This window comes from Sciurus vulgaris, assembly GCF_902686455.1.
Source record: "Sciurus vulgaris genome assembly, chromosome: 10".
NCBI classification, from domain to species: Eukaryota; Metazoa; Chordata; class Mammalia; order Rodentia; family Sciuridae; genus Sciurus; species Sciurus vulgaris.
Genome location: NC_136470.1, coordinates 85175966 through 85200841, shown reverse-complemented (window position 1 = coordinate 85200841; position 24876 = coordinate 85175966). Strand labels below are relative to the sequence as shown.

Here is a 24876-nt window from a genome sequence, read left to right as displayed (position 1 = left end):
GTATGTATGAATAAGGCATAATGAATCCCACTTATGTATGATTATAATGCATCAATAAAAAACAAACAAAAATATGGTAATTTTGTAGAAGGTAGAAGTGATCAATTCATAGTATACCTATATCAAAACATCATGTCATATAATTATGTGTAACTTTTGAATGCCAATGATATCTCAATAAAGATGTTAAAATTGATAAAAAGAATCTAGTCTTTTTATTTTTCAGGAGAGGAGAGTGGAAAGAGACCTGCTTAGGGTGGCAGCATGAGTTAATGACAAAGCTGGGCAAGAACCCAGTTGTTAGTGAATTCCTTTTTTAAAAAATTTTATTTTTGAATCATTTTCATTCCTGGTTCAGTTCAGGAATTTCAAGGTAAATATTTCCAAACTTGTTTGTTTGTTTCTTTTTTTGTACTGGGGACTGAACCCAAGGGTGCTTAACCACTGAGCCACATCCCCAACCCTTTTTTACATTTTATTTTGAGACAGGGTCTAAGTTGCTGAGGCTGACTTTGAACTTGCAGTCCTCCTGCCTCAGCCTCCTGAGCTGCTGGGATTACAGGTGTGCTCTACCATACCTAGCTTCCAAACTTCTTTCTTGAGGATGGTGATGACAAATATACATACATATTGACTGATTTAGGATTAATTCTGTTTTCTCAAACTATTACACACTTTGCCCAATTTCCCTACTTTTCACTCCCCACTCTGTTCTGCTTTGCAGTAGTAACCATTGTGGTCTCTAAACACAACAGGTATTTTCTTTGTCAAGACGGAGAGGAAAGTGACAGGATCCAGTGACTGACTTCTTGTTCATTTTCTGGATAAAACTCAGGTTTTTATCTGTGGGGAGGAACGAATCCATGAGTTTGGGTTGAAGGAATCATTTTTCATCTAGATTAAATTAGTGAAATCACAGGAAAGAAAATCACACACACAGGCATTATTTCTTATTCTTATATGTCCTTTCACTGGACACCCTCTCCATTGTTCTCTTCCCCCTTCCCCTTTCTCACTCCTTCTTCCCCTATCCTTCAGGAGGAAGTTTACCCAATAAACATTTCTCTTACCTTTGCTTTTGATTATGCTTAATATTGGGAGGGGGGGGTGGAATCTGTCTTCTTTAGTAAAACTATTCAGACTGTGAAATTGTAATGAAGAAGGCTGAGAAAGGCAATAGAATTGGACCCAGATGTCATATGTTCCCTTTAACACCTCTCTTCCATTTTAGAGTGGCATTTTGGGGGAGCTGGGGATTGTGGGGGCCTCTGTGTGTGAACATTTATGAGTAAATCTGGTAAAATGTGAAAGGAGGCTTGCAGAGCCTCAACTGTATTGTTCTCTTATTTTCAAACATATTGGATGTTCTTAGACCCTCTCTTTTCCTCCTTCTCAGCCACCTTTCTCTTATCTTTTCCACGTGTGACCTTTCTGAGTCAGACTTTATTAGCTTCTTCCTGATTCTTCATCCATGTCTTTCTTGCCTCCCTCGAGGAACGATCCCCTTTAATCTTTAGTTTACCCTTGTGAATTTGCAGCTCTAGTCCTAGAACTCTAGTGACTTTTTCTTTCCACAAAAATAATGTTTCCTGTCCTTGTTGGTTTCTGCCAATCATTTTGTCTTCTTATTCATTCTCTGTTAGGTGCCGTCTGTTCCAGTCATTGTATGAGTCTACTGGTAGCTGACTGAACTCTTCCAGTGTGTTTCCTGTCCTCTTGTCGGGCTTCCGAAGGTTGGGACTGTCTCACGCTTAGTGAATCATAAAAGCCTCGAAGAAGTGTTGAATGGATTTCACCCAGCCTTCTTTCCTTTGGAGGGCATCCTTCAGATTTTTATCTAGAGATCTGAGCTGTTGTCTCTCTCCCACTACTGCACTGCTAAACTCTGAAACACAGAATACCAATGCCCATCTTTTTCTGCAGACTCCCTCCCACTGGTAGATAGCACATGTGCCTTGTCTGACAGATGGCTGTTTGGCCTCAACATGAACACTTCCAGCTCTTTGTGAGGCAGTTTGTTTTACTGCTGGACAGCTTCATTTTAAAACTTTTTCTTTGGATGGCCCTGAAACTGAATTTCCCATCATTTGAACTTCCTTATTTCTAGTATTGCATATCTTGGAAGAGTACAGTATGGCTCACATGTGAGATGTCCTCAGTTACTTGAAGAGAGCATGAATTCTCTTCTCCTTCAGGCTTGACCTTGCTCCCTACGTCTTATGAAAAACCATGGATGGTCATAAACGTTGTGTTTTCTCCATTTCTACCTTATTTTCTGGATTTTCTTCATGCCGTCTAACTTTTTGGGCCTCCTTCAAGACCATTTCCCTTTTCTGATGACAGAGGAAACAGTAAGAAGGTTTGGATCTAAAATTGGGTCGTGATTTTTAGTACCACATTTATTAGATGAGTGCGAATATGATTAGGTTAGTTCATCTTTCTAAGCCTCAGTTTCCCCAGATTCAAAATGGAAAAGATAATGACTTCGAAGAGTATTTTAAAGGATAAATGTGTGTAGATTGCTTAACCCATTTGCTGAAACATAATATGGATAGTAAAATGACTTTTAAAAATTTATTTTTGATTTTTTGAATGTAGTTTTCCTTTTTAGAAAACGTTTCTTGTGTATATTTAAGATATACAACATGATGAGATGCATGTATAGTAAGATGGTTACTATAGTGGGACAAATTAACATATCCATCATCTCACAGTCATCTAATTTTTCCTCTTGTGACAAAATGATTACAAACTACCTGTTTAACAAAACTCCCATATTGCACTATTATTGACTATAGTCCAGGTTTTATATTACATTTCAACTTGTTTGTCCTATGATTTGCTGCTTTGAATCTTTTAAGCTATTTCTGCCTATTTCCTATCTGTACGCCCCCCCCCCCTTTCCAAACCTGGTAATCACTATACATATTACTTATCTGGATGAACACTTTTTTCTTTGATATATCCAATGATTCCTTCTCTCTCTCTCTCTCTCTTTCTTCCTTTCTTCTTTTATATTCATGTAGTTGGTGCTTAATATTCATTATTTCAAGAGTTGTTCCCCTCCTTTCCCTCCCTTTCTGGATTTTATCAACACTTATACTCCTATAAAAATCCCCATCATCTCTAAATTTGTTTCCCTTAAACATGACTTTCTTGATAGATACTGTTTTCCTCTACATGAATTTTCTAAACTCTTCAGGTCTTTCTCATTGCAGGTTGCTTTGTTCCTCACTGAATATCTCACCTAATACCTTTTGGAATAATTTAGCTGTACATTTTTAAAAAATTAAATGTTCAGTTAATTTCAGTTCAACAAGCATTTACTAAGCACATCTCATCAGGTCTGCATTAGTCTAGGTGTCATAGGAGGTACATGGAATGCCTTGTTCATGTCTCTCATTCAATCAACTTTTTTAAAAAGTATCCTACTAAAGGACTAATTCTGAACTTGGGGTTGTGATTGAAGAAACTGTTAGTCAAGGTACCTCTCTTAAAGATGCATGATCAACTAGAAGTGGTAAAGCAATGTGGTAATTTTAGTGGTCTGTAGGTACAACTGAATATTACGACGGCCTTAAGAAAGCTGCTTCATTACACATTTTTGGATCTGGGAAAACTTCACATCAGGGGAGACCCTGAAGGTTGAGTAGGGCTCAAAGTCTACAAGAAAGACAAGAAACACACTGGGGTTTGCTTATGTTTTGTCACAAGCTGTTTTTGTGAGAAACAACCTCTAAATTGCATTTGTTGCTTTCGGCCAACCCCACCCGTTGCATGCAGCCAAAATCACCCATTCTTCTGCTCAATTTAGAAAGAAGCCTTAGGATCAGCAGAATAACTCAAAGATAGGTGTGTTGTTAGTATGGGCTCACTTCTGGGACCCAGTTATTACATTAATGAATATTTCTCTATTTCCAAGTAGGAATACAAACATAAATGCATAAAAATAATCTTAGGATGCTAGGACTCATTACAGTGTATTTCTCTATCATATATTTCTTTTAAAAAAGTGTAGCATTTGAGGGTTTTCTGAGTATCTTAAATGCTGTTTCTGATAGATACTAGCACAAGAATTAACACTGAATAATTCTCTGTGGGGGATTTGCAGTGTATTTATTCCTCTATCCCAAAATGTTCATGCTGTATTGTTTGGCTTTATTTCTTTTATAAGACCAGGTCTACACTTAATCAGGTGTCTAGGAAATGGTCCCTTTACTTCTCTGTTCCTCAACATTGTCTTTCATCAAACATGAGAATTCTTATTACTAGTCATAACACTAATTGCACCTCACTGGGTTGCAGTGAAGAATTACATCATTTTTCTGTTAAAGAACATATATATATATGTAGCTGGTAACTGTTGTTAATATAAGATGTAACTTTTGAGTGGACCAGATTGGAAGCTACTTTGTCAGGTGAGTTCAACTTAATTAATTCTTATCTAGTTGTCCAAACTTTTTGGGTTTAAAACCTTTTTAGTTTTATGTCTTACTCTTCTCTGATTACCCCAAACTGTGTATTAGCAGGCACTATAATATTGCTCAGTGAGCACTCGGTGATTGAGAAAAATACATATATGTATTTATATACCCAACACACACACACACACACACACACACACACACACACTCAGATCTTTTAAGGTTCAGTGTTGATGGTTGGCAAAGAACTTATCTTTCCACTTAGGATCCCTGAAGTCTCTCATTTGATTTCTAGATTCTAAGTTCCATTGATAGACCCTTATAAATATCACATTAAGAAGTTGAGCATTACCTTTAGGCCAAAGCAATTTACGTGTTAAAAAATCTGATTAATTTTAACACAATCAGCCAGTATGTCAGATGATTTCAGTGCCTCTGATCGATGCTGACAGGTGAGGAAATTAAAATCAGGGAGGGAAGCAATTAAATACTGACAAACATTACTTTAATGAGACAACCAAATCATTCATAAGCCATGGAATATGTTGTATTCTCGATTAGTATCTTAGGGTGGCAGATGAGAGAGTACATTTAAAAATGTTCTTCAGGTGGGATTTGAGGACTGGAGTGGAGGACATTCCATATTTGTCTCACAGTGCCTGTCTCCTAACATTTTGGTTGTTTCTGGGGTCAGACTTCCATGTTTAAAATTATGCCATTATATAATTTAACCAAATCTTAGAATAAATAATATTTTACCATTATCTTGGCTGTCATGTGAAACAGGAAAATGCACAATATATAGACAAAAGAATTCTTTCTCTTTCCATAGTGGTTTAGGGATAACCATGGTCAAGACCTTTGGCAAGATAAACACAAAAATGTACATTTTCTACAACTTAGAGTCAAAATATTTGAGAATTTTAGGGCTAAAACCAGAAACTAGGCCCTCCATTTTCCATTTCACTGTTGTTTTTGTATTAATACCTTGTCAAGAAAGAACAACTGAGACAACAGAGTTAGAAAGTTGCCAGTTTATTTACTGTAATGGAAATTTTCACAAGGTTCTGTCTTATTGCTCAACTGTATTATAGCACTTAAAAATGTCACATATTATGAGTTATCTTTATGCTGTTCTAATGCCACTTAGACCTTCTGTTCATTATATCAGAATCATCATGTTAAGGGTTATGCTGCAGAAAACTTGTCTTTCATGGGGTGTGGTGATCGATTCAAAGTACCATGGTGTGTGAAAAAGCTGTTGAAACAGGTCTCTCTGCTCTCTCCACTTCCCATGTCCTTCATTTCCATTCTCCTTTTTCTTTACTCTCTGTCATTTTTCTTGCTTCTCTCTTTCTCTCAATTGTCTCAGCTTCACATATTATGTCCTTTGTTTTATAAAATACAACAGAAATCATTAATAATCCTCTAACAGTCTCAACTAGGTTTCATGAGTTTTGCTTTGCATAGATTCTAACTAATAGGCTGAACTTTTGTAAGTTTGAGCTTGATTGTACAGATTTTTTTTGGCTGAAATCACTTCTGGAGGTGAGGACATTTTTTTTTTGGAGGGGAAGGTGATTTAACAAGGTCTGCAGCCATGCCACGTCTGGTTAGCAGTCCTGTAGTGAACAGAGGCAGCTGAGGATATCTGACTTCATTACTGAGAGGGTAGGGTGGGATTTGCCAATTGTCCCAGATTTCTTTATGGGTTGTGGAGAATTTCATCACATTATGAAATACCCGGGAGCTACTGAGGACACATGGGACTCCAACCCTGTGAAGAGGACTGGAGAAGTTCCTTGCTGGAAGACTTAAGCATTTCCACCACTTAAGATGTGATTTATCGGTGGAGGCTTCTTTACAAAAACTCTTTGGTGCAGGCTCTTGTTATTTTATGACTTGTGTTTCAACACTTTGCCTAAGGATGTTGCATCTGTGAAACTTCACTGGGGAGATCTGAGAAAGTGTTTATGGTAACCCTGCAATGATCCCTCCTTCTGTCTCCTCTTAGTAATGTGTCACCTTCTGGTTAGACCACAGTTGTGAAGTCTTTTCCTTCTTCTCTTGCTTGCTAGTGAAACAGAACCCAAAATGAAATGTACTTCAGTGCTTTGACAACTGAATTTTATATATTTACCTTCCATTTCCTGAAGTGAAGTTACTGTCTCCAAGTAGATTGCTTCCACTTGGGAGGTTACACCATGTAGTAGAGGGATACTAATAGGTTTTGGTATGCAACGTCCAAAGTTGAATTTTTATCTGTTCCGTGTTCATTTCATGATCTTTGAAGTTTGGTTTCTATATTTGTAAAATTGGGGTAATAAGGTCTCATTGATGTTATATAGTAAGGATGATTTGAGATACAATGCCTATACGCTATATTTACCAAACTATAAAATAAAGTATAATGTTAAAAGATGATTAATGTTTAGCTTCTGGTGGCAGATTATGAGTTTCTTACAGGGCATCTTATCAAACATGTTCTTTTCTTAATCATTAGGAAATTTGGACATATTAATAAAACTTCCCAGAGGTCTTATGCTTTTCAATAAATTGATCTATTCGACTTTGTTCTTGCTATTCTGTTGGAGGCGCCATCTCTCTGAACCTAAGGCATGAATATAGGCACAAATATTAAAATTAAAATGATGTATGATTCATAAGTGGGTCTTTCACTGAATCTGTGACATTTGCTTGGGGGTTCAGGGAACATTTGTGTTTTGTTTTTGTTTTTTTCTTTTTTTTAGTTTTGATGTTTTGTCTTTCAGAACAAAAAAAAACTTTGTGCTTTTTGTTGTTAGTTGAAGTCATGTGAAATTGATATAGATAAATATTGTGTGTTTTAAAAATAGAGAGCATGAATCCAAGAAATATCCAACCCAGAGATAATTTCCAGCGTCATGTGCTTATAACATCATCTTTTGATCATCTAAACATTGGAAAAAAAGTTATCATTTTGCATACTACCTTTATAGATAAGGAATAATGGAGCAGAACTTTCTAGATAAAGTTTAACTGAGGACAGTTTAGTCAGTGAATTACATAGTATAAACCTAATTTACTTAAGAGGACATTTATATTCAGTGCTTTTAATAACTGGTCCAAGGCCAATAGCAAGAGGGCAAGTCTGACTGCCTCAAAATCCCATGTGCTTGTCCCATTTCCTCGTGTCAGTCCGACAGCTGATTTTCATTTATTATTTGTCCTGTACCAAGCCTTATGGACCAATCAATCAGCTGTTTGGGTTTTCCCATCCCAATAACCTGTAGAAGTTAAGATTTTTGGAAAAGATAGATCAATGAACCAGCAAGCAGAGCCCCTGGTTTCAAACTCCCACTCTGTCAAGCACTAAGTACTGTGCAATCTTGGGCAAGTTAACTCACATTTTCTGAACTTCACTTTCACCATCTGTAAACTGAGTGCAGTAATGGCCATTTCACATAGTATTTGTGAAGTTAATCATGTGAGAAATGTTAGTTCTGTCTCATCCCTTCTGTCCCTTCTTGTTCTCTCATCTAGGATAGACTAATCCCTTCCTGTTTCTTCATCAGTTGCTGTGAGGTGAAATGAGAAAATGAATGTGGAAATGTTTGCACAACAATAAAATGTTGTGCAGTTATAAGAGATTATGATTATCGATGAAGAGACACAGGCTTAGTGCCCAAGAGTAACTTCTGCCTACTTTTCCATTTACAGGTGCTAACATTTCATTTGCCTGAACCCTGTGTCTGCTACCTGCTCTAAGAGTCAGCTGCTTGAGGTAAGAGAAGACTGGTGACTTACAAATGCTCAGAAACCTCAGGGCCAATAATGCACAAGGTTGATTTTACCCTCATTTGAAGAAATATAAAGGTATTTCATGAGCAACAGAACCTGAAAAGTGAACAAGACAGAGACCTGTCCTCCATTTATGTATTAATTTAATTTTCTTTTAAAATTCCTACCTCTTAAAGTTAATACTAAAAGCATGATTTTCTGGGCAGTACAAAAGATTCAGATTTAATGAATATTTAATTATGTGTAATATGCTGTGTACTAGAATGTTCTTATTGTTTTATTGCATCTGCAGTTAGTATGTGGTGAAAGGGCTTTTCAACTTAGTCTTCTCACCCTTGATCAAATGCATTTTTCACTATATTATACTGTCAGAGTTACCTGTCTCTGAAGGGATCAAAGAATATTAGTAGTATCAATCACTATTTTCATCTGCCCAACAAGTCATCTCAAAAAATATAATCCAATGTTGCAATAACAACAGCAACAAAATCCCAAGAACACAGATTATGAGTTAGAGTCTTTTGAAGCCCAGGACCCATTAAATTGCATATCACTCTACTGGGGACCAGTGCAAGAAGGAAGACCTTTGGCAGATGAATACATTGATCCTGAGTTTGCCAAGAAATGGAGGTCAATGGCAGGAAAACATTTTTAAAGAAGTGCCATATTTGTAAGATTTACAGTGTGATTTTCTCTTGTAACTAACCTGCTGATAACTGCACCTCTAAGTAAGCTCTACTATGTAATTTTTTACAAGTCTTAGCCAAAGAAAAGGAGAAGCAATCACCAGGATGTTCCTCACTGTAGTTGTTTTAGAATGTAACTTGGTGGAAGCTGTGATAGCATCATTTAAAATACTGTAAAGTTTAATTCTCCTGAATATGTTATTTATATCTTGGGTATATCATTTTTTTGATCTTGAACTGCAAACATAAGTTTAGTTGCACAGACCTTTGGAAATCCTGAGATTGGTTGGTTTTGCCCCATATGGTAGGACTTAGCAATTTGGAATTGAGTGGAAATTATGGTGTTAAGTTAATGCAATTTTCAAAGCTAACTTCCATCACATATTTTAAAGAGAACATACCATATACAAACAGGTGGATGATGTACGGACTGGGAAACTTATATAATTAAATCAGAAATAGTACCCCCTTGAGTTTTTTAGATTTTTTCCTTCATGCCTACAGAAGAGAGCATTATTAAGAAAAAGGTATAGACAAAAATCTAAGAATGTTACCTGGCCAATATTTTATTTCCAGTATAGTCCAAAAATTGTCCCTGCAAAAACTCTTTTTCAATGTATTATTTTCACGGACAAATATATCTGGTCACAGTTTTGATAGCTCTTGCAGGCAGAGCTTGTTCATTTAGAAACTGCAGAACCTTCAGCTAGATGTTAGTTGTTAAATGTGAACAGAACAAACTTTGAAAAATGGTTAACTGTGTCCCCTTTCCCACTGAAATCCATCTTGAAGTTACCAAAAGGTGTTTTGAGCAAATCATGAAATGTTCCAAAATCTGCTTGAAAAAGAGGAATTTTATCTGTCTGGCCAGCACTACCTGCCCCCTCAACAACTCGCCCATTTATCTATCTACCCATGAATCTAATCTGTATCTTTTGGAGGTAGGGACTGGTCAGGAAGAAAGGATAGAAACTTCTCAAATAAAGTTAGGAAGGAGGAGAGGTAAATATTCTGGGGGCATGCTGTGGAAATATAGAATAATCTGTGGTAATTAATGGCATCAGTGGCAGTAATGAAGAAAGAATAACAGTTTAAATAAATCATTAGACTTGACAGTAGAAGTGTCAACAGGTAACCACTTAATGAGTATAATCATTGTTTTTCTCTGTTTTCAACGTTGATCTACTAACTGCGGTGTGTTCCTTGTCCCATTTCCAAACCAAATCTATTTAAAGCCTTACTCCATGGAATCTGAAATGGTATACTCTGTTTACTATTTAGAGTTGATACCTCATGTTCTTTAATAGGCAAGATCTGTTCTAGAACAAGGACAGGCTTCTGGCCTCTTCTAGACTGTTGATTTTCCCTTGTTTCCATAGGGTGATTCATTAACAAGGATGAATAATAGCCAATTAATTCTCATGTGTTTCTCTAGATTGCCAGAGTGAATTGTTTATTATAATTTTGGGGAAAATAGCCCTAGTTTTCCTTAAATACAATTCTTTCTTTCTTTATTTATTTTGAAGGGAAGGCAGAGGCAGTAGTTAGAAATGAACTTCCCTCCTTGGTTACCTGGATAGAATCTCATTGTTTTTGAGATTGAAGCAATTTTTTTATATGTCATGTAAGCCAGAAATCATGAGAATCTGCTTCTAATTCAAGCCTTGTTGTCAGTGAGTGTCTCCTTGGGCAAGTCATCTCCCTGGGGTCTATTTCAGAACTTAACAGTGTACAGAGCTGTACTGGTTGATCATGGCATTTCTTCCAGTTAAACGTTCTATTCTCTATTATTTTATTTCCTTGCCAGTCTCTTCTCCTCTCTGCTGCCACATTTCAAAAATCCAATGACTATTACAGAGCTCTGTGTGAAAATGTTCTTCTATTTAGCTTTGACTTCTGTTAGGTACTGGAGAAGGAGCTAGAGATTTGAAGTGTCTATGCCCATTCATTCGTCATTTTTATCCTGGCTGTCCTCTGGTTCCAGCGTCATCCATTTTCAAGGTAGAAAGGGGAATAAGCCCACCTCTCCCTCTCTATGTCATCATTCTAGGCCTTGTTTTTAGGGAACCTAGTACCCTCACCACTGTTAACACCATTCAGAGGTAGGGGGTTCTTCTTCTGTTGTTTGACTTTTCTTGGGTGAGTAATTGGACCCATAAAGAAGAATCAAAACACCAAAGTCAGAGGGAACTTTAAGACTCAATCTTCCAATGAAATTTTCCATGTCAGAGGAGGAGATTTTGGGCTCAGGGTGGGAATCCAATTTGTTTAAGGGGTGGTAGCTAGTCCTGGGCTGTGGTTTCTTCTTTTCACTTTATAATTGTATCTTTGCTTTGGTTGAGAAATCTCTTCTTTTAAATTGTTCTTTCTGTTCCTAATATTTAAAGGGTCATGTCTTTCAGACAAAACTGATCTCAAAGTTAATGTGAGATGTCCTTTGAAGTATAAATGGACCTGAAGCATCTTCATTTGTTCCATACAGCAGAGGCACAGAAGGTTAGGCTGGCTTCTCTGTGTTGATTAGGAGAATGTGGGTCCCCTCGTAGGCCTTCCTCTAAGAGGTTATTTGGCTCTGACCTCACCACTGTCTCCACCACATGCCTCCTGCCCTTTTCTGATCCAATATATTATAAGAAGCTGAGAATGAACTCCTAGATGGCAATGAACTGCACATCTTTGGAAACATTCATAAAAAGAAGACAGATGAGAGACTGATATACAAGAGGACAGGAGAGTAATAGCCCACACACTGATATCTAGTTCAGTGCTGTCTATTGCCAGTTGCTGGGACCACACAGGATTTATAGTGGTGCATCTCACTTTTTCAGACCTTCTTGCTATCTTGATGCTGGGACTGAGAAGCAGCTGGTAAATTGTTGTGAAAACCACACTCTTATTTTCATGAGACTTTAAGGTTCAGAGAAAAGTGTAATAATTTATTCATAAGATAGAAGATAATTTAGCGATTACTGAATCTGAATACTTAAAACCACATAGTACAGAGATTCAAAGAGTAGCAATGATTTTGCTAAGTCTGTGGTTCAAATCTTGACTCTTAATTTATTTGCTGTGACTTTGGTGAAGGCCTGGCCTTTCTCTGAGCCTTGCTTTCTCCATCTGTGAGATGGACATTGGTGGGTGGAGGAGAGGATATCAAAGGTCACCCAAGCTCTGATTGTCACAAGTCTTAGATGTTTCTAAGCCCTCATAGCAAGTTTGTAACCATGCCATGTCTTAAATTAGGAGACCCTCTCTCTGGTTTGGTGTGGTCATCATTGTAGCTTCTGTTGCCCATGTTTGCATCCCTCAGACTTGTGTTAGTAAATAAACTGTTGTCCTTCGAGCTGACAAGTTCCTTCCTGCTTGCTTAAGGCAGTAGTTTCTCTCTCTCTCTCTCTCTCTCTCTCTCTCTCTCTCTCTCTCTCTCTCTCTCTCTGTCTCTCTCTGTGTATATGTGTGTGTATGTGTGTGTGTAGACGTACACATGCCTATACACACTTGTGTTTGGGGTAAGGAGAAGGTTATGGAAGTGTAGGAAACTCAGATGAACCTGTGAACTCTCTTAAAAAAAAAAAAAAGTACATCTGCGGAGAATACTAACCACAATTCCAGGAGTTTTATAGCCACTCTGAAGGCCATATATGAGTTCTAGGGTAGGCAAAAAATGTTTTTCTGCGTGGGAAGTCTGAGATGACATGTGGTTGGCACTCATTTCCTTTAGCTGTTAGATTTTTCCCACAGTTCACCTATTGTTCCACTCTGGTTCTCAGTTTGGCTTAGAATGGCTCTGGACATTTACTGTCGTCAACTGTTAAGTGATTTTCATACTGAAAATCTTACTACTTTAATTAATTCATTTTTTCACTTACGTGCACTTTGAACCCAGAATGTGCTAAGTGCAAGTTACTTTTAATACCTTACATTATTTTATTTAATCTTATAAAATGGAAAGTTATTTTTCCCCAGTTTTTTTTTTTTTTGTGTGTGTGAAAGGAAACCAAACTCAGGTTGAATAATTTGCTCAGAGTTGTACAGTTAATAAAGAGCAAAGTTTGAGTTTAAATCCAGATCTGCTCCAAAATATGTGACTCTCTTCAGAGATAACACTGAATATGAATAAGGACGACAAAGCAAATTTATAAACCATGGAAATCTCTGGTAGAAAATGGTAAATGGGCCCCAGAGGAATATAGCGATTGTGTGCTGTGGGAGTTTGGTGAAGGACAAGATCACACTTTCTGAATCACTTATATGATAATTCACTAATTAAATTCTTATCCAAACCTTAAGGCCAAAAAAAAAAAAAAAAAAAAAATCCAAGAGTTATATAAATGCACTATAAACAACTCATAGTTTCTCATTGTTTTTCCTACTTCCATCAGGTTAGTTGCCTCAATAAGTGAGATGAGGAGACAGAGGGTAATTGGGATCATGGTGCCCTGATCATGCTTCAAGTTATTGACCAATTTGGAATTTCAGTGCTCTGGGGAATCCGTTGTTGTTTTTTCCCTGTTATATTGAGCGTGGGACTTTAACAGAGATAGATTACCGACCATGCCTAGATCAGCACAAATGCAGATGTAAGCAGCTAGAGTTTGGATTCTGCCAAGTTGTAATGACTGCCACATGTGAGAAGTGAAAACTTAGTGCTGGTGACCCTCTGCAAGCACACGTGGGAGCCAGGAGAGTGAAAACCAGTGTTGGAATGGCAGAGGCCTCAGAGGTTGTCAGGGGCAACACCTCACCTTACAGAGAAGCAAGTGGAGACTAATAGGGCATAACCAAAATTCAGGCAGCAGTTTAATGACTCCCTGGGAATAATGGCAGAACAAGAACCAGACTTCATGTCAACACTCTATAAAAATACTGACTTATAGTTTCTGTCTTCCTTTGGCTCACCCTGATAGACTGATATACCTGGATTTGGAACCCACTATTATGACCTACATGGCCTAAAATAAGTTACATGATTGCTTGGGGTCTCTGCTTTGTTGTTTGTAAAATGAAAATCATACCCTACTGACAAGTGATTGTGAGGATAAATTAAATACCTTTGTGCTGTTCTGTACACAGAGGTATTATTATTTGTCATGGTGTGGTTCTAGACTGTCCACCAAAGTCTCATGTGTTCTCAGGTCCAATTTCTGGGAAGCAATTGGATTATGAAAGTTCTGATCCTAAGTGGATTAATCCATTGATGGCTGAATGGGAGTTGGGACCTGGTTGGAGGAGGGTCACTGGGGGTGTGCCTTGGACGGGTTTATCTTCTTCCCCACCCCAGTCCTTTCTCTCTGCTTCCTGACTGCCAGGTTGCTATGAGATAAAATCAGCTTTGCTCTGCCATGTCCTTCCACCATGATGTTCTGTTTCACCTCAGGCCCAGATCAATGTAACTGGCTGACCCTGGATTGAATCTGAAACCATGAGCCAACATAAATCTTTCCTCCTCTAAGTTGTTCTTCTCAGATACTTTGGTCACAAAACAAAAAACTGACTTAACACATTGTCCGTGTTATTAGTAATCCTTATCAAAGCTTAATGAGATAGACATACTTATCTTATTTTCACAGAATCTATTTCCTAACTTCATCATGACAGTTCTTAGGTTCTTGTTTCTCAAAGTTGTCTTAGGATGATGGGCTCAATAGCACTTTGGAACTTGTTAGAAATGCAGATCTCAGGCCATACTCCAGACATCTTGAGTTAGAATCTGTGTTTTGACAAGATCCCCAGGTAGTTCACATGCTCATTAGAGTTTAAGAAGCATTCCTGTAGGCCTGAGACCAATTTCAAGGATCTTGGCCATGACCTGCTGACAATGACTGGCACTCTGCCTGCATTCTTGGGGCATGCAGTACCCAGGCCTTCAGATAGCAGCAGGGAACCCTGGGAATCACTCCCGGGGAATAACGGAGGATCAGCTTGAAGGGATCCAGCAGGCTTTATCTTTTCAGCACCCTTCATTTCCTCAGAAGTACTATTCACAAGGGGTCAAACCTGATTGGATTCCAAGTCTTTCCTATCCCAAAGTCCATGTTCTTTTTATTAAATCACAATGTCTCAGTCAAGAGGAATGCTGGGCTGTGTGTATGATAACTCTTCCTTCCCCATAGTGTGAATATTTCAACACTGGCTCTTTTACTCTGTTACTCAATTCCTAGAGGGGAAGAATTAAAAAAAAAAAAAAAAAATTAAAAGAAGCTTGAGCTGAAAGCCAGGATCCTGCAGCTTAATCAGTTATTTTCGTTTTTTAATGAGGGTGACTATTGTGAAATAAGTAATTATTAATTACTCAAAACTAATGAAATATTTTAGTTTCCTTGCTAAAAAAGCATATGGAAGCTAAAAGAAAGCATATGGGTGTTTTTTGGGAAACATATTGGTGGATGGACAAATTACAGTGGTGCCAATATGCCTTTGCTGTCTGGCTAGGGCCATCGCTACGTGTGCTGGCATCTAGTCCTTATGTGTTTGAAGACATTTTAAAAAATTTCCCATCTGATATGTGCCTTGGGTTGCCTCTAGAGTTCCACAGTTCTGTCTCATAAATCTTTCTACCATGCTTGCACTCAGACATTCCCAGGTGAGTGTCTACTCAGTATACAACTTTTGCTGTAAGTAACTATGGTGCTCCTTCCTTCCAAATGTCTCTTTTCTTCTGTAATGGACAAAATGGGCCTGTCCAGCTGAGGACCAGGTTTTGAGAGTCTGTCTATCCAATGGTAAAAGCAGAACCCTAAGAGGCAGAAGAACTAGGACCCTGTTGCTCCATTAAGGTACTCTGTGTTAGCTTGATGGATTTGAAGACATTTGAAATTATTGTTGCTCCATTAGGAACTCTTGTGTAAAAAGCTTGATTGATTTGAAGACGGTTGAAATTATTTTGGCTGTTTTTTGCAATGATCAGAGGCAACATGATATATTTGAGAAGGTACCTGGCTGAGTGTCAGAAAACCAAGCTTCTTTACTGACTTCATAAGCATTTACTTAGGGCCTACAAGCAATTTAGCTTGCTGAGAAGTTGAAGGAGGGAGCTGGCAGGCATGTGGCGGTGAGTCTGATCTAGGGCCAGACAGGACCCAGTGTAGTGTGTGAGTTAGTAATGCACTTGGGGAGCAAGAGAATTTGGAGAACTCTTTCTTCCTGGAGGTTTCTTATAGAACCAGTGACTGCAGTTGACTGTGAAACATAATTACATGGGCTTTGATGAGACATTACATGGAGTTGAAGAATAAATCTATAGAAGGTAAAAGAGAATCTATTTGAGGCAGGACCTAGAAGCAGGTGAATATCAGTCATGACCAGAGAAGTAGGCATAGATCATTGAACTGTGTACTTGAGAAAAACCACTTCTTTTCTGGTGAACTTCAGTCTCTTCATCTGTAATATGTGAGCTATGGACAGATGATTCTCAAGAAGCCTCAAGAAATCCTGCTAGAATTCTACAAGATCTCTTGTCTTCAGGCAGATAAGTCACTTAGCTAAACCCTGACAACTTAATAGTGGCAACAGTGCAAGGCCCAGAACCCACCTGCCTGTTCCTATGTCAGTGCTCCTCTTACTGCCCACCGGTCATGCCAATGGTGGGTGGGTGGGGTGGGCATTGCCCTAATCTTAACTGTATGAATCATGGAATGTTAAAGATTTCAAGGTATGGAATTTGTAAGAGACTCGTCTATTCCAGGAGTGAGGACCCTTCTGCTGCAGAGAGCCAGCTTGTATGTGATACATTTCCTCTTTTATGTCTGTATGATCCTTGATTCCTTGTCTGAAAGACCAGCACTACCCTCCTCCAAGGGAAATCGTCCCTGCCAAACTTGGCTCTGGAATCCAGTCTTGGCTTGCTTTCTTCTTCTTCCTCTTTTCCTTTTCTTAAAATTTTATTTATTTATTTATTTAAATTGTTCTAATTAGTTATCCATGACAGTAGAATGCATTTGTGCATTTTGATACATAATACAAAAATAGAATATAATTTCTCATTTTTCTGATTGTACATGCTGCTGTTCCTTTTTTTTTTTTTTTTTTTTTCTTTTTAATGTACTCTTACTATGTTGCCCAGACTGTCCTCCAACTCCTGGGCTCAAATGTTCTTCCATCTTAGTGTCCCCTGTAGCTGGGACTATAGGTGTTTCCTCTGCACCTGACTCAAATTTGTTTTGTGATTAAACTTTATTTTATATTGCCATCTTTTCATTGTCTGCTGCTCTGGTTTCTCTGGCATGATGCTGTGGGCACAGTGTTCAATAAAGGAGCACATGACCATGTTCTTCAGTTTATTCCTCTGCTTATTGCTTGTTTCTGAAGTAGTTATACAGCTTATAGGCTTGTAGATCTTCAGAACTGGAAAGGGACTTGAAAACACTGTGTAGTCCAGCCCTGCTCCTAGAGAAGAAATGACTTACCCTACTTACCTGCCTAATTAGTGGCAGGTCTGAAAATGGTGCCCACATCTGACCAAACGTTAGAGAGAGATTGGTGCTTGAATCTCTTATCAGCAAATCTTGGATGAACTCTGCTTTTCATGAAGACCATTAGTAATAATGTGGTCCATGTGGCAGCTGCTGTATTAAACAGATGGAAGTCAGCAGACACTCACTGGCTGTCTACTACGTGACAGGCCCTGTGCTGGGTGTTTTCCCAGAGCTTAGCTTGGGCAGTTGTCAAAAGATAGAATTCTCATTCCTATATGAGGGAGACAGGTTGTTTGTAAAGAGGACATTTAATAAAACCCTTACTTATAAGCTTTTCTATATAGAGGTAGATACTTCCCTCTTAGAATCTGAGCTCAGGGCTCTGCAGAGTGGCATGTATGAGTATTCTGAGAGGCTTAAATGGTGGAGACTAGTGAAAACAGGCAGAGATTATGATACACACTGAGGAGAAAGGTCTGTGGTTGCCTGGGTAAATAGGGGACCCTCTTCTCCATACATGCATATCTGAGTCTCTGGAGAGCTGGGGCTTGGGTCCCTATTAGATCTTCTTATATCTTACTCTCCCCCTCTTCCTAGCTAGGCTTGATCCCAATGAGAATCTTTTTCTCCCTCCTATTCATTTTTCTTTTATTTCTTTTGCTATTCCCCCTTCTTCCTTCTCCTAAGTTAACCCTGGATGGCCCAGGGTCTTGAAGGCTTTCCCATAGCACAGTCCTCTGGGTTGAGCTGTGAAAGAGCTGGCAGAGAAGATGATCCACAAATCTGTTAAACGCACAGTAAAAATAGCTTATGATCTATGGGACTCGTATTAAGCGAGTTGATATTAACGAGGTTTGAGTGCTGCTCTGAAATGTGGCAGCTGCACACACGTACTGGCTGCTTCTCCTTCCTACCTCTGGCAGCTTGCGAGCAGTGTTGCCATGACACTCCCTGGGCTCTGTTTAGATCAGCTATTTTCTGAAGGAGTCCCTGACCTTCCCCACAATAGAAACCGTTGATGTGGTCATGTCAGAGGCTCTTCAGGATCTCTGTGACTGGTGAGCCCTTAGTGGTTACTTGGAAGCTGCTGGAAACTGTAGGATGCAGACATTGAACATTTAGGAGCAAGAAGGACTGTTCTATATCCTTACTCTAACTGGATGTGTGAGGATATTGTGGTCCACTGAGGGGAATACCTTGCTCAAGGTCACAGACTAAAATAGAGACAAGGCTGGGACAGGAGCTCAGCTCTCCTGATTCTTAGCCTGGTGAGGTTCCTACTGTGTCATCCTGACCCCTGCCTGAGTGCCCTCTTTAACCATGAAGGCTGTGTCTGGATTGGGCCCAGGGATATTACTGTCCCCAGGAATAGAAGATGAGAAAAGGGAGAGGAACCCAGCATAGAGGAAGGAATGAGGAAATGAGGGGGGAATGGTGTGTGCCCCTCAAAGTTCATGGTTTGGAAGCTTAATCCCCAATGCAAAAATTGGGAGGCAGAGTGTGATCAGAGGGGATTGTGTTGTGAGGGTTCTGCCCTCAGGATTGTACCGTGCTGTTGTTGGGGGAGTGTGTTAGTTATCTCAAGAACAGGCTTGTTATAAAGACCAGTTTGGCCCCCTCTTGCTTTCTTTCTCTCTTACCTTGCACCTTCCACCATGGGATGATGCCACACAGGGGCCCTGGCCAGATGCCAGTGCTGTGCTCTTAGAGTTCATGGATTTTTTTTATAAATGACCCAGTCTCATGAATTCTGTCAGAACAACACAAAACAGCTAAGACAAGGAGTAAGACACTCAGTAAGTGCCCAAGGTGCCAGTCCGCAATTGATGCCCCTTCGCAATGCCCTTCCAGGCAGAACTCTTCCATCAGATCCACAGGTCCAGTGGATGCTTACAGGGCAGGAAAGAAATAATGGCATGTACTCTGTTGCTCCGAACCCTTTCTTACCATCACATTGGATCTCACTTGAAACTCCCACTATAGCCATTCATTGTCAGTACCATACTGTATCATTATTATTTTTATACTTTTTTATATAATGATAAGTATTATTGTTGGGAGTTCATACGTGAAATGCTGACTTCTTCACATGTCCTAGGGGATGGAAGTCATGACTTAGAAGACCCTTCTTTCATTCTCTTCCTTCCTTCCTTCCTTCCTTCCTTCCTTCCTTCCTTCTTCCTTCCTTCCTTCCTTCCTTCCTTCCTTCCTTCCTTCCTTCCTCCCTCCCTTCCCTCCTTCCTTCCTTCCTCCTTCTTTCTTTCCTTCCTTCTTGCCTTTCAATCATGGCACATGGCAGAGACCTAAACACAAAGATTAAGCATCTAGTAAATTTTATCTGAGTTGAACTTAGTTGGATACAGATGACCTCTTAACAATTGTTATTAATTGCTGGTGAAAGTTGTCTAAGTGATCTCACCAATGCAAATTCTGTTAAGATTTTGTATGTTCTTATTTAATTTCCATAAAACTCAGTATGCTTTTATTATTCTCATTTTATAGTGAAATCATGGAAGTCAGGTGACCTGCTCAAATTCATCTCAAGTAATAAGTGCTGGAGAATTGATTTGTATCTAGATTTTCTGTCTTCAAATATTGTAATTTTACTTTTGTTCCTCCCCAGGATGTACCAAAGAGACCTTATTCCTTGCAAGTGGTTCAGGCTCCTAGTGACAAGACTCCAGCCTTTTTAGGTCATAACTTACCCCTTAAGTGTTTGGGAAAATAATTACAAGGCCTTGGGTTCAAACAGTAATTTATTATGCTTTGGGCAAAACTTGAACTGATTTATTTTCCCAGTAAGCCAGGGGAAAAATACTGGATTTCTATCTTTTAAAATTTGAAATAAGCTTTGAAATAGTTTGTAAGAGTCCTTTAACATTTAATAAACAGACAGACTACAGGGTTTTAGGCTGTCTAGCCTAGATGACTTGATTGGATGAATAACAAAACTGACCATTTTTTTTTTTTTTTTTTAAATTACGAAAAAGGATGCAGGATCTTTCCTCCCACATTTTTTCCCATATTTTATTCCCCATATTCATACATGCATGCAGTATAATGTATAATTTGGCCAGTTTCTTTCCCCAGTATTTCCCCTTTCAGAAGAAAGAATTTTTGAATGCTACCACTAAAATCCAATTTTTGGTGATTATTTTTGTTTTTATAGGTTTTCCTCAATATTTTCCATATTGATTAGATAATACCCATGATGCTTTCCTAAATTCTATAGGATTAAGTGAGTTTGATAACATTTGTATCAAACACCACAAGTGTGGACCAGTCTTCTTTTTCTATGTATGTACTCAGAAAGAATACCATGACTTCATTTAAATTTCAGTGCAGAGGCAAAGCTGATTTGTAGTAAGTATAATATCTTGTTATATATAGATCTCGTGTTTCCTTTTTGTATCTTTCCAGGTGTTTAAGGAGGAGAATGAGTTGAATAATAATGGTATGGTGCCCAGATAGAAAGTTGAATACCAAAGACAAATATGCATGTGGATCTATTTTTGTATTTTGTGTGTGACATTTGCATGTATGTGTTGAGATGATGGTCTTTTCATAAATTTTTCAAAATTTGGAAGTACATGATAACTTTGAAATTAACAAAGTGAAAATTTTAATTGATTTTTGAGATAGGGAGGGATATTTTGTATTTTATTTTAGATTTGCAGGTAAAGCCAAAAGCTAGAAAATTGTATCAGTCGGTAGCAGATGAGAGTCAAACACTATATGCTTTCCTTGAGAAGAAAGTTTGTCTTGGGAATTGGAGCATCTCAAACACTTTCTAAGTTTCTTCAGCCCTCATTGATATCAATAGTTTGCTTAATTCAACTGAAATATTTTGGTGTGTGACAATGATTCTGGGAATATGTTATTTACTATAATAAGTTCAAAAGAAAGAAAGAAAGAGAAACAAGGGAAAACAGAAGTAAAAGGCAAAAAAGCCTCACTTGGCACCTTTCTTGCTTGTGACATACCTACTTTATTTTAGAATTTCTTAATGTGTGTATCTGAGTCCAAGGTAGTTTTGGAGCACCTTGAAGACAAAAGGTGCATTTTATGTATGTTTGTGACAATGATTTTAGGAACTCAAGTGCAGTAAGCTAAAATGATCTTGATAAAATCCCTTGCTGGGAGTTTACAAACATTCTGAACCTCTTTAGAACTCATCCCACTATTCTTTAAATCCTGCATCATAGACTTTCTGTGGAATGAGGTCCATCTGCCTTTTTTCAAAAGAAAGGGGTACTTCAGGAGTGAAATAGCCTGTTTACATACTGGCCCAAACTGTTAGTGCTGGAAAAGGTTTCATACATTATAAAATGTTACAGAGCTAGAAAAAATATACACATATAATATATAGAGTGCATATATATGTACATATATATATATATATATATATATATATGATCTGTTCCTTGTCACAATATTTAACCCAAAGTACTATTTACAGTAATGAATCAAAATGTCAGTTTTAAAAATATGAAGTGTCAAAGTGTTCCCACGTTGCAGAAAAGTTTGATGTGACAGTTTGTTAATCATATGACTATTATATCAAATGTGTCTCACAATGTTTTTTGCTCAGTGCTCTCTCTGGTAGGCTCCTCACACTTTTTTGTTGAATTCTTAGTTCAAGTTACTAACCCAAGGAGCACATTTGGGTTACGTGTCTCCCACACCTCACACAAATGCTGCTATGTTTTTCTGTGCTTAAAACTGAATGGATTTCACATCATTTTAGAGTGGTTTGATTTTGTGCCTGACACATTTATGTATAGTAGCTTAAAAAAAAGTCTCTACTGTAATTTTGCTGTTTTCACTGAAGAACCATCACATAAAACTTCAACTTATAGAATGAATGTTTTGTGTTTCTCTGAGCTGGGTTTCTCAGGGTATCATTTAGCTGTCTGTATTTGTTAGTGCCCACTCTGACCTTGGACGTGTTTTTTGAATTTTGCTTGGCACATTTATTGTAACAACTCCTTCATCCTTCTCAAAGGACTGAATTTTAGGACACAAATATTATATATTTGGGAAAAGGCAGCACAGTTTCTTTTAAGAAAATTTATAGCTGTTCTATTTACTAGCTCTCTGTCCATGGACCACACTTAATCTCCATGCCTCAGTTTCTTCTGAAGAATTATTAAGTGTGAAATTAGATTAGATCAGAGAATTCATAAACTTGTGCTTTCAGGAGCTCTAGGCTTAGAGCAGCAGAGAAGCCTCCGATGATGGGCTGTGAACAGGGCAGTGAGGGCCTCAGCCCTGCAAGTCCAGCGATTCTGCTGTTGATTTGTTAAAAGTTAGAGTATTTTATACTATTTCTTTTAAACAAAAGGTTCCACTGCTTGGCCTGATGGCGGTTGGTCGCCACCCTCCTAGTTGAACCAGCATCTGCATCCTCTCACTCCATGGCTGATTTCCTGCAACTTTTCCATGGGTGACAGTACTGATGGTCCTGGCTATTCTGGCCTCTGTGGGAGTTCTTCTAGTGGTCAGGATTCTCCATGCTGAGATTTGAGCCAAGAGTTACTGGGACCTCGTTTGAATTTTATATTAATCCATCCTTCCTATCATTTCAGTTTTCATAGACTTTATAACTTAGCAGATTTTTCAGTTCATTAAAGACCATTATTTAGAACAAATAGAGACAGAGGAAAGTATAGAAGCTTTAGCAGGTCTTTCATCTGCTTCTGTTCAAATATATGAACTTTACTCCTTAAAGCTAATGAGTTTCAACCAGTTTGGAGAGGAGGGTGAACACCCACAACTTGAAATCTTAATTCATTCTTGAATTTCCACTCTCCATTCTCTCCCTTCTTCCCCATAAACACACTATCATGAGATCAACTTTGCATGGTGTATCCCTGTATATATCCCCAAGATATGGTAGATACTCACAAAGGACAAAGTTGTGCATTATAAATCAAGGCAGAGATTGTAAGGATGACAGATGATCAAGGGGAATGAATAGTAATACTCCCCCAAAACTGGTATCAATATAACAAATAAACTTGCAGAAAATATTTTACATGGATAAAAAACTGGAATAGAGACTGACTTGTTGTTTTACTAGATGCCAAAGGGTCATTTCTAAAGTTCCTGAGTAATCAAACTGTGGAATTGGTTTAAGTCTTTCTTTTCTTTTTCAGTGACTGCCTTTTAATTGTTAAATGACAGCATGGTAGTTCAAAGAATGCATATATCTTAATAAAATCACTGCCTTGAAAACAAACATTACAATGACTTCAACTTTTCACTGCTACAATGCTATAAAAACCATCTTTACTTTTTATTAGATCTAAGTAGAAATGTTAAGTTAAAGGGCAAAGTTGGTAAGTCAAGTTATGCTTCTCACCACCAAGCACATTATTAATTTATAATTCCTTCAATAATATGTAAGTATGTCTATGTTCTTGTACCCTTAAAAGCACCAGAGAGTTTCATTAATTTTTGCCAAATAGGTGCCCCCAAATCTGATTCACACTTCTCTTTAGTTGGCCATCTCTTTTTAGCTTAACCATTTATATTTATTTCCTGATAACTGCATAATCATTTATGAGACCACATCCCCACTGGGATTTTGCAGAAGAGAATGCTGTACTTTTGTGAATGACACTGAACACTTTCTTGGAGTGAAATTCTCTCATAACAAATCTCATAAAATCTGTGTGATTTCAAAATAGCAGCTGAGTGCCAAGTCAGCAGTATTCTTTCCCTAAGTTATATATCAGCCACTAGGGATGTACCTGAGTTTATGGGAGGGGGCTGAACCAAAATCCATGAACTGAATATTTATACAAAACCCAGGAGTGATTCCTTGTTTACTGCCTGAGGAAACTGGTGAAATAAGGCAAAATATTTTAAACAAATGTTGAACTCTAAAAACATAGTTACAAATGAAATAGAAAACATTCTGTGTATAATTTTGTCCAAAGTGAACAGGATTGTTTGGCTAGAGGTATCACAGTCAGAACAAACCAAAAACCAGCATGTTTACTTAATTGTTTGGTTTCTTTCTGCCTTTTTTCCTTCCCCTTTAGAATGTAAAGACCTTGAATTCAGGACCTGATCTGTCTTGTTGTCTGTTTCCTGGGACCAGGAGTCAGTCACATCTGGGTCATCTATGAGTTTGATAAATATTCAGAGAATGGAAAAATAATTTTTGGTAGATAGCATATTGAAGGAAAAAATGACAATTGTTCTGGAAAATTCTGGTAAGGCCACTTCTGTACTTCCTGGGACATTTACTACGTGCTTACTGAGTTAGACACTATTCCAAGTGTTTGCATCATTAACTCAATTCTTACAACCAACCTTTGAGGAAGGTACTATAATTATTACTATTTCACAGGTGAAAAATTGAGAACCAGAGATTTTATATAGTTAACTCAAGATCACGTGGTTCATGATAGATAAAGCCAGGATTTGAACTCAGACACTTTGTCTCCAACAACTACTCTCTGAACTACTAAGCAATATTGTCTCTGCACAATCATTATAATTAATAGCATCTTTTGTTCTGCCTTCTAGTACGTTGGAAGACTAAAACAAGATGGTAGGTGT

At 38.1% G+C, this 24876-nt stretch overlaps 1 protein-coding gene across 18 annotated transcripts in view; it reads left to right on the top strand.

Annotated features, from left to right (window-relative positions):
* LPP (LIM domain containing preferred translocation partner in lipoma) overlaps positions 1-24876 on the top strand; it is a 655110-nt gene that overhangs the window by 156697 nt on the left and 473537 nt on the right. For 7 of the 18 annotated variants that reach the window (XM_079155229.1, XM_079155231.1, XM_079155235.1 and 4 more), the window contains exons 3-4: positions 8124-8187; positions 20725-20758. The exons of 4 other annotated variants lie outside the window; for them this stretch is intronic. In XM_079155229.1, coding sequence (XP_079011355.1) covers positions 20756-20758 — 3 coding nt within the window. In that variant the 5' untranslated portion in view covers positions 8124-8187; positions 20725-20755. Of the gene's footprint in view, positions 1-1643; positions 1775-8123; positions 8188-20724; positions 20759-24876 lie in introns of all 18 variants that reach the window. 7 more of the 18 variants (XM_079155218.1, XM_079155220.1, XM_079155221.1 and 4 more) reach the window with 2 other exon arrangements.